At 40.2% G+C, this 10,221-nt stretch overlaps 1 protein-coding gene across 2 annotated transcripts; it reads right to left on the bottom strand.

Moving 5' to 3' along the window:
- Positions 1–1,777: 1,777 nt before the first annotated feature.
- On the bottom strand, positions 1,778–9,180 carry LOC143326727 (organic solute transporter subunit alpha). Of its 2 annotated transcripts, none has more exons than XM_076740551.1 (8): positions 9,046–9,180; positions 8,858–8,955; positions 7,992–8,143; positions 7,771–7,844; positions 7,514–7,669; positions 6,119–6,230; positions 4,209–4,461; positions 1,778–2,752 (listed from the first exon to the last, which is right to left on the bottom strand). In XM_076740551.1, exons 2-8 carry the CDS (start codon positions 8,922–8,924, stop codon positions 2,325–2,327), a joined length of 1,242 nt encoding a protein of 413 aa, XP_076596666.1. In that variant the 5' UTR covers positions 8,925–8,955; positions 9,046–9,180; the 3' UTR covers positions 1,778–2,324. The 2 variants fall into 2 exon arrangements, with proteins under 2 accessions (XP_076596666.1, XP_076596667.1); XM_076740552.1 differs by having other exon boundaries at positions 7,992–8,069; positions 9,046–9,109.
- Between the last annotated feature and the right edge of the window lie 1,041 nt (positions 9,181–10,221).

The following is a 10,221-nucleotide window of genomic DNA, read 5'->3' as shown; positions in this document are numbered from 1 at the left end:
CATCAAGTCATCAACAAATTATCACAATTCATTGGTGTGGAATAAACAACTGCAAAAGAAAAACTATTAAGAATATGCAACAAAACACACATCTAGGGATTTTAAAGAACTAGAAGCAGCAACATTTCTCATGACTTTCACATCAATCAGACCATATGGTGAATATTCCCTCATTCTGCAGCAGCTTGGGGCAGTTTGGAACGTTCAAACCGTAAAACTGGAGCTAAAAATGTTTGGTGAATCTGCACCAGGTAGAGAGGAAAATTTGACACCCTTGCACAGTTTCCTATATTAACTAACAGTTTCCTGTGTTAACAAATGTGTGTCAGTTTTAGCCCTATTTATCATGGTAAAGGGTGTCCAAACGAGTCCTTAGGCCTCAGTCCATACACTGTATTTTTTTTTTTTTATTGACTTTCTTTATTGGAAGCAATTTCACAGGTAGCAACATGACAGTACAATGTGACAGAGAGACTTCCATTCAATAATTTTTTTCCCAATCTTTTTATCCCTCCCACAATCCCACCCCACCAAAAGGAGAACAGTTCTGTAAATCCAGCATCGAATGTAAACAGTACAGAATACATACAACAAATACAGAAATAAAGGAACATAATAAAGGAAATAAGTAAATGAAGTAAGAATGTTTAAAAATAACAAAGAAAAAAAAGGGGGGGGGGGCTCAGTCGTCACAATCTGGCAGAGATGTCAAAGATTCAATATAATTTAAGAGAGGTCTCCAAGTCTTTTCAAATGAGTTGAAAGAGCCATTGAAGGAAAATCTAAGCTTTTCAAGTTTAATGGTAAGTAACATCTCTTTCACCCACCTGTTGTGAGATGGAGGTTGAGGATGTTTCCATTTAAGGAGTATGAGTCACCTGGCCAGCAGGGTGGTAAAGGCAAGAACAGTTTGCATAACTTTAGAGGCAAAGGGCTGCAGAGGAGCACCAAACAAAGCTAAGAGAGGGTCAGGGGAGATAGTAGTGTTACATGCCGTGCTAAGAGTTTCAAAGATTTCAGACCAGAATGTGGCAAGCCTGGGACAGAACCAAAACATATGGGAATGGTCGGCTGGGGATTGTTTGCAACTATTACATGCTTCAGTTACATTAGGATAGATCCGAGATACCCTCAAATTGGTGTAATTGAACTTTGAATACAACTTTACACTGTAGGAGGCTGTGCCTCGCACAGACTGAAGAGGAGTGAACCCACCGTAAAACTTGTTGCCAATAATCATCAGGCAGTGTGGCTCCAAGCTCTTGCTCGCAGGAGTCCTTGGGACCGGACGCTGGGGTATCAATAGTAGAATTGATAAGGCTATAGATGTTAGAAATTCAGGATCAAGAGCCAATAACGAGTCAACCAAGGTTTCCGGGGGGCGACTCGGGAATTTGGGGTTCTGTTTCTGAATAAAATGCCTTGTCTGAAAAAAATGAAATAGATGGGATTTTGGCAGCTCAAATTTCGTTGAAAGCTCAGAAAAGGACATAAAAGTCCCTTGGTTATAAAGGTCCTTAAATTTAGTTATCCCTTTGTCAAACCAAGTCCGAAAGGTCAAATCTATGCAAGAGGGAAGAAACAGGTGATTGTTTACAATGGGGGAGAGGTCAGAGGCCCTATGGAGGCCTAGGCTTTTCCTTCTTTGAATCCAGATTCTAATTGAGTTAGTTACCACTGGGTTTGAGGTAAAGTTAGAGGCAGTCAAAGGGAGTTGGGAGCAAACCAGGGAGTGAAGAGAGAGTTTAGAGGATGCTAATTCCATATCCACCCATGCAGGGCGCTCTTCATCTACTGTGTTAGTAATCCAATATAAGAGTTTCTGAACATTACAGGACCAGTAATAGTGTAAGAAATTGGGCAATGCTAGGCCACCGAGAGTCTTTGGGAGCTGTAGGACTGATCTTCTCATGTGTGGATTTTTATTGCCCCAGAGGAAGGAATTTATTAATTGGTTGAGCGAACTAAAAAAAGACTTATTAATAAGGACAGGGATATGTGAAAAGAGTTGGGTAAAACAACCATTTAAGCTAAACTTATACGGCATACTAGGGATAGTGAGAGACTGGACCATCTGTCAAAGTCTAATTTACACCTCCCAAGGAGAGGAGAGAAATTTTTGGAGAAAAGTTGATTAATTGAATTCGTAATATGCTCCCCCAAATATTTAAATCCGTCTGTAGCATATTTGAAAGGGAAAAAAGATGGGGGTATATTTCTGGCCAGAGAGTTGATTGGAAGAAGTTTGCTCTTGTGGAGGTTAAGTTTATAGCCTGAATAACTTACACTGTATTTAATCTTTGTTAAGGGTCTTCAATACCTGGTCAAACCACAGTGACATCCTTAGAGTCCTGATAGTTAATATCAGCCCTGACAGTAATGTGGTTGAGATCTACACCAGGTTCCTCTGCAGAACTGGGCTCCATTGGCTCTGGCCTGCGTGACAGCTGACTTCTGGCCTGAGGGAAAGGAAAACCGTCCAGAGGTGCGTGTTCTATTCTGCACAGGCTGTCCTCGTTGTTACTGTTGTAACTGGGATTGGAAATGGTGGCGAGGCAGCGGCTGGGCCAAGCTTCCTCTGACAGCCGGCCAGACATCTGACCATCGTCTGTTTGAACAGCTTTTTCCATCTGCCAGACACCGACAGGCCCCTCCACATCCTCCTCCACACTCAGTTCCACCTTACGGAAAGTGTGGCGGGCATACAGGCCAACGCAGAACATCTCCACTATCACACAGTAGTGGTAGATCACTGACGGTGGACAGAGAAAAGAAGACACAGATTTGAAGGGTATCACCAGTTCATCTATATGATTACATGTCATAAGAAAGCCTTTTTTATATCCTGGCAATGCAATGGACACACCGTTCAGTTAATTACAAACAGTTAATTACAAAGGAAACAGCCATATGTATCCTTGCCTTCTTTTCAACTTGTCTGTTAAAACTGGCAATTCAGTTTTCATTCATAAAAAGCATTTTATTAGATTTTTGTTATTTTTCTTCTATTTTATAGGTGACTAAAGGAACCAGTCATCTTTTAAAAATTACAATTTTAGTACTTGATTTCCTTTTTTGTACACTCCTCTACTTAAGTCAGTGATTTCCTATATTTCCAAGAGTGCCTTTGCAGAGTAAAGATCAGAAAATGATGCTAAAATTATATTTTGAAGCGTTTCATGAGGGTCCCTGTGACATCAATTTTGCAACCTGCAGATTTAAGGAAGTGGGTAAAACTGGGCAGCCCTCTTAGCTTAATGGGAGTTAATGGGACAACATCCATCATCTGCCTGAATGCAAGTGCAGGAAAACCCAGATATTTTGATAGCACCAGTATGTTGGATGGGTTTTCCACCATTTCCATGGTATGCCTCTGCTCTTTAATTCAAAGGGGGTAACATCATTGTGACAGCGGTTGATAAGTTTTGGATCACTAAAACATTTCCTGCTTTGTGCTGTAAGTGTGTGCCAAAATAATCTAAACTCAAGGTCCACCTAAGGCTGCCAGCCACATCTCATCGCCAAGTCTCTTAAACTGCATCCATGTTTCCCTCACTAGCATCTTTTCCTTGCATCTTACTCCCTCCCACTAAGGATGCATGAGGAGATGCAAGGAAACCATGCAAGGAGAGAAGAGAGGAAATCTGTTTTTAGACATCACATGAAGCAACTGGATCAGGTGTCAGTTGGCTTTAACAGCTGTAGAGACTTTTGATACATTTTGTCTGTACGTGCATTGTGTTAATACTAATAAAGGCATACAGTCATCACAGAGCAGTGGGTTTTCAGAGCAGTGTTCAGAGGCACAGGAACCATTTCAATTGGCAGAATACATTTCTAATATGTATTCATAATTTGCATCTGTAGTTATTGATATTCTGAATTTTAATTCATTATTTAATAACCCAGACTGTGATAATTTATTAGGCAAAATGTTTAAGGAAAAATTTAAAGTATGCAACCTATATCAACGCTCATCAGCCTCACATGTGACTGAATGGAATTAACAACAATAATGATAATAACCATTTTCTAGTGTTTCAGGCTAGCTTTTGTTTTACGAAAACTGGCATGAGACCAATTGAATATCAGAGAAAGCATCTAAGCAAGTTACACTAGACCTGCTAGTTGATCTCCTTAACTAGCGTGGTAATGGTAAACACAATTTGAGACTGAGATTGGAAGAGGCTAGATGTGCTGTGACTTACATTGAGATCTGGTCAGGACAGAGAAAGGTGGTGTGCAGGGGATAACCTCCAGAGCACCTATGGTCTCTAAGATGCCACTCTGCAGGCCACACAACACCAACACCACAATGATGCAGATGAACTTGGCTCTTAGTCCATAGCCATGTAATGCACTCTTAGTGGCTTTGTAAAACAGGAGGTGACCGTAGAAAGACACGAAGGTTGACACACATATGATAGCGTTCACATACAGGTTTGGGTTGACTGAGTCCACCTGGAGAAAAAGAAGGCGGTTGTCACTGATTTTATTTCTAAAGTTGTCGGTGCAGGTCCTGCCCAAGAGCATACAATCAATCCACTCAAAGCAGATCATTTCAAGTTTTGTTTGTTTTAAGGGAGTGAACATTGCAGCTTCAGCAGGCTGTGAGCAGGGCTATAATCTTTCAAGTCTCAGTTTTCCTTAAATGAACCATCTGACCAAGTCTGCAGTCAAAATGTTTCTACCTGTTCTGAATGTCCACACTGGAAGGTGAAGTGAAAAGCCTGCTAGCATACTGTCCTCCTGCTCCATCCCACTGCCTCTCGTACAAATAGAGATAACAGCACACACTTTCAGACACTCTCTTCTTAAAGACATTGACAGTGTGGCACTCTGTTGTTCACAAGTGACTAAAGTAGACGTGTGAAGAATCAAAAAAAGAACTTGAATTCAAGTTAAACCCCTGCATACTTTCAGACATCAACACACCTGGTCAATCACTGCATAAAGTGAGCATTAAATTGTTTTGAAAAGTAAAAAAAAAAAAAAAAAAAGGCCAATTTGGAAAGGGGATTTGAGATGCATTAGATGATCATTCGAAGTATATTGAGGCCTTTAGTCTTGTTTGCGGAATGTTGCATTTGTTTCCATCTGAACAACTCCAAAGACTTCTAATGTAATCAATTAAGGTCAAAAAGATATTGTGAATGAGAAGCTGCAGGATGCAATCATAGCTACACATGGCTTTAAACAAGTTACTTTCACACTTTCAATGTAAACATTTGGTAAATCATACTTTTTTGACAATGTTTTAAAATATAGACTCAGTTTTGGGGGAAAAAAATCAAACATTTTCACATGGTAAAGCACTGAAAAACAATGAACAATGTCTTGTGATAACAAAGTATGAAAATACTGAAAATTTGTGTGTGCAGGTGTGTGTGCATGCGTGCGTGTTAAAATCATGGCTTCTCACCTGTTGCGAACCTCAGTCCAGAACAGCAAGTCAATCCAGATCCTGGTCATATTATGACATGTGGGTCACATCCAGCCAGCAGAATATTAATCAATTGATTATTAATCAACATGGGTTTATTTTTGCTGGATTGTTTGTTTGCATGCGTAGCGGAGGTCTGAGAGCGTTTCCTAGCTGAATATCTAGTTATCAATATTGAGTCTGTTCAGACTGATATCGCCTCATAAATAACATTAATTTTGTAAGAAAGTGAAAATATTAAACAAGAACTATCTAAAAAAAATTCTAATAAAAGGTTAATTAAACCTAAAGAAATGTGATTTTTTTTTTGTATGTGAAAGTCCTGCCCCAACAGTGCCTCCTTAAAAAAAACTGTGGCCTTTGGATTAATGTAATGGAGAACCTCTGCCATACCAGGAGCTATGAATAGGCTACAAAATGTAATGAAGTGTAACGTTTCTATTTCTATTCTTTGTGACACTGAATATTCAGTGTAACTGGATATCATTCACAGTGATCCTGTCCCCAGATGAATGTGGTCTTAATGTGGCTGATGTCCCTATCGTTGACATCATTAACATGGTGATGTTAAGTGTGGAGAGAGTGTAGCGTGTTGTTGCTGCTAAGTCCACAGATTAACATTACACTGGATAAATCAGATGTGGACCTTTGACTAACACGTTTGAGAAGACTTACATTACCATAGTTGTATTGTTCATCCGTCCACAGGACCAGAGTGACAAAGAACAAGATGCTGCGGACAACAGAGAGCTGTAGCACAGCAGCCATCATCCAGCAACGGCTGTTGCTACACACAAGAGAAGGGACGAAGCTTTGACATGTTAGCAGCATGTCAAGTCACATAACCCACAAACTGCATATTATGCAATCATGCAACTAAGAGGACTCTATATCAATACAATCAGAACACACTGCTGAACATACACTGCTAAAAAAAATGAAAGGAACACTCAATCATCACAGCATAGCGCCAAGTCAGTTAACCTTCAGGGATATCAATCTGTCCATTTAGGAAGCACAAGTGATTGTGACTCAGTGACACCAGCCTTGGTGCAAATGAAAGTGACAACAGGTTCAATGGAGAGGCAAAAGCAATACAACCCCCAAAAAGGGAATGGTTTTGCATGTAGTGGCCACAGACAATTGCTCTGTCCTTATCCTTCCTGACTGATTCCTCTCTACTTTTGAGATCTGTTAGTGTCCTTGTCACTACTGGTAGCATGAGACGGTACCTGCAGCCCAGTCAGGTTGCACAGATTGTCCAGCTCCTCCAGGATGGCACATCCATACGTGTGGTGGCAAGAAGGTTTGCCCCCAGCACAGTCTCAAGAGCATGTAGGAGATATACAAGGAGAGCAGGCCAGGGCCATAGAAGGGCATCAACCCAGCAGCAGGACTGGTTTCTGCTCCTTTGTGCGAGGAGGAACAGGAGGAGTACTTCCAGAGTCCTACAAAATGACCTCCAGCAGACTACTGGTGTGCACGTTTCTAACCAAACTGTCAGATTCCATGAGGGGGGCATTGTGGTGTCCTCAGGAGATCCCCCAAGACACCATCCGTTGACTCATCAGGAGCATGCCCAGATGTTATTGGACTCGCTACCGAGTCACAGTATGAATTGCCGTGATGAAATTTATGCATGTTGGATCAGCCTGTGATGTGACCTCGATGATTTCGGTTTCCATTGACCGTTGTTACATCATTTTTCAAATTATACAATGTACGTCAGTAAAGATTTTCAGCTTGAATAATTCATTCATCATGATCCCAAGTATGATTATTGAGTGTTCCCTTAATTTTTTGGAACAGTGCACATATGTGCATGCATTTCGTTGTGATATTGCCAATGTTTGCAAACTGCAGGTAAAGGTGCAGGCAATAGATAACTATGCTACACATTGATACTAACAAGTGCTACCACAGTTAAGTGAAACAAACTGCCACCATCACAATTCTTAACGTGAAGTATCTGTGTTGGCCTCTAGATTTTAGCTCCAAAAACAATCATTGGTTCTACTGAAATCTATTCAAAACTCCTGCATTCAATGCAGATTTGTGTCTACTGCATACCTGTTAATGGCCACCATTGGAAAACAGCAGCAGCAGCAACAGGGAAAGGGATCTGGAGATACCTGCTGTCCAGACAAAACAGCCAGCATACGACCTTTCCCTCCAAAGAAGTCTGTGATCAGTCCCATGAATTTCAGCAATGTGATGGAGTGATACCTGCACAGACATACACACCAATGTGAAAGAACAGTCAATAACAGAACTGATTATTGCCTTTCATTTAGGTCGTAAATTTATGTCACGACTTGTTAACTCACAGTGAAGCGATGAAATTACACAGTGAGGAAGAGCGTGGCACATACAGTGCTATGAGGGAGGTCACTGCAAATACCTACGATAAAGCGAACAGTCAAAGATTGAGACACAATGCAAGCAGATCTTGGACCAAAGAAACTTTAGATTTGTGGTGGTCACTGATCTCGTTCAGTCCAGCTACCAGAGGAGGAGCTAAGTGTGCAAATGAGGAGGTTGATGTTACCGGGTACATTCCTAATATCCACAGGTACAGCTGTTTTCGTCTGGATGAGGAAACGTGGCGCACGAAGAAGCCCACCTCCTCCAGAAACACCCCCAATAAAATGACAGCCAGGCCAGCCGGGATGAGAAAGAGCCAGAGCTCATCTTTAATGGCTAACAAAACACACAGTTACACAGTCTCATCGAAAAACACACTGAGGGCTGGGGCGTATGTCAAATATTTCAAGCTACTATGAGACATTGAGACATAAAGTATCCAATTCTTTCTCCCATTTCTGCTTTACTTTATTTAGTTCTGTTCAGAATGGTTTTCCAGTTCTCTCTGATTTTTCCACATTTATAGAATCACACATATTGAGGAGAAACTGAACAAAAGGATCTACATCATATGTTGTTTTTATTCTAGGGAGACTATAGCATACCATATCTCAATTGCAGGTATCGAAAAATAATTTGTTAAAAATGCTAAATGATATTCATACAAGCAAAGATTTTATTTCTACATCAATTTAATTTCAAGTCAGTTTTATTTATATTTTATAATCACAACAGAAGTTGTCTCAGGATACTTTCCATATAGAGCAGGTAAAGACCATACTCTGCAAACTTTAGTGGTAGTTATTAAAGCCATAGAATGAAAGAAACACGTCAAACTGCATAACATACAGTATATAATCAAAACATTCCAGAATGGTGGCATATTATTCAGCCATTATTACTTAGCCCTAGTCACACTTGGTGTAGTAATGTTCTGACAGGAAAAAAACACTAAATGCTTAAACCAAAGCCAAGCAGTGCTGGAATTGAGATTGTTTGTTATCGCTCCATATTAACACAAGTATTGAGTAAGCAAGGAACTTTACTTACCCCTGAAGATTTGTGATGACAGAGGGATCTCAGGTCCAATCCAGCTACAGTTGGCTCCTCTTCCCATTCTATATCTAATATTACTCGATGCTGTCTACCTATCACACAACAGACAAACAGGAGCAACTTTATCACAGTCAGCCTGCTTTTGATTAATTGTTACCTGAATGAGACAACACCAGACAAACCTTGTAAATCTCCTGGATCAGAAGATGAGGGGTTGTGGTGTTGGGAAGTTTCCACAGCCTTTGTCCTGTCATTTCCGTGTTGATCTGAACAATCCCTGTCTGATTAGAGACATTAATGATTGACTAGGTACAGGCAAGAGGATAGGAGGGGGATCCAAGTCCATCCTGCACAAGGCTAGTTCACCTTCTGTAAGAGCAATTGATTAAAAAAAAATACAACCATATAGGTTAGTTAACGCACTACTACTCACTATTCTTATGTAAACAGTAAGCCAAATGACTATGTGTAAGGTGAAATGTGCCCTCAGAAGTTACCACAGCTCCACAAGCTATTTTGGTCTTCACAGTGAGATGTCATACATCATCTTACAGTCTGCAGTATGCAGTTGAAAAAGCTGGTAAGACCTTTACTAGAATGATAGATGAATGGAAGTATTGAAGAATAAGCACTATCTTTTTTTCATCTGTCCACCTTCTTCTATCATCCATCCATTAATGCATCTATTTCTCTCTCTCTATCCATTCACCTCTCATTCCATGAATTACTCCATAATGGTGGTGTGAAAAGCATCTATGGGACTGTGACCTGACATCAGAATCCTGATATAAAGACTTAAGCACTGTACATCTACACAATCTCAGCTTCAATATTCAACTGTTGGACAATAATCTCTGACTGGACTGGTCACTGTTCTAACCTGCACCCTATAAGAGTAGGGTGCACACTGACCAAGCATATTCTGTAATTTTATTACTATTACAGTTGTGTCGGTCAGGCCTCTGAATCTAATGTTAGAATCTGGGTATAGCATGATAATCTACTAACAAAAGATATTTCTGATCATTTCAGTGTGCATACTGTCAACATTCACATTGTCATTTTAAATTCAAAGTTATTGGTTATGTTCAATTCAACCAAATGTTTGTTGCATGTGCTAATAAAATAGTGCTTACAGTATAGTGTAAAGAATATATTTGTATATAGAAATAGTTTTTACACAGAAATGTTATTTGGCTGTCTCATCGATTAAGAGCCAAGTTTGTTTTGTCTATAGGAGGAATCTACTGTTTAAAAGCAATACATAGAAGCTCCTTAGGGAAGCTGGTTCAGCTCAGGTACAGATCTAGCTGCTAGCCCGCCCAGCAGCCTTACTGTGTTTTCTTTTGTTGACTAAG

This window comes from Chaetodon auriga, chromosome 10 (assembly GCF_051107435.1).
Source record: "Chaetodon auriga isolate fChaAug3 chromosome 10, fChaAug3.hap1, whole genome shotgun sequence".
Lineage (NCBI taxonomy): Eukaryota > Metazoa > Chordata > Actinopteri > Chaetodontiformes > Chaetodontidae > Chaetodon > Chaetodon auriga.
The sequence above is the reverse complement of the archived record's forward strand: the minus strand, read 5'-3'. Positions and strand labels throughout refer to the sequence as shown.

What these genes read in the sequence shown, in the direction of transcription:
- LOC143326727 (XM_076740551.1), bottom strand. Translation starts at nt 8,924, where the DNA reads ATGGGAAGAGGAGCCAACTGTAGCTGGATTGGACCTGAGATCCCTCTG. An exon ending in TGTAATTTCATCGCTTCACT is followed by an intron (nt 7,670 to 7,770) that starts GTGAGTTAACAA and finishes ATGTCTGTGCAG; the next exon opens with GTATCACTCCATCACATTGC. An exon ending in TGTCCTGACCAGATCTCAAT is followed by an intron (nt 2,753 to 4,208) that starts GTAAGTCACAGC and finishes GTCCACCGTCAG; the next exon opens with TGATCTACCACTACTGTGTG.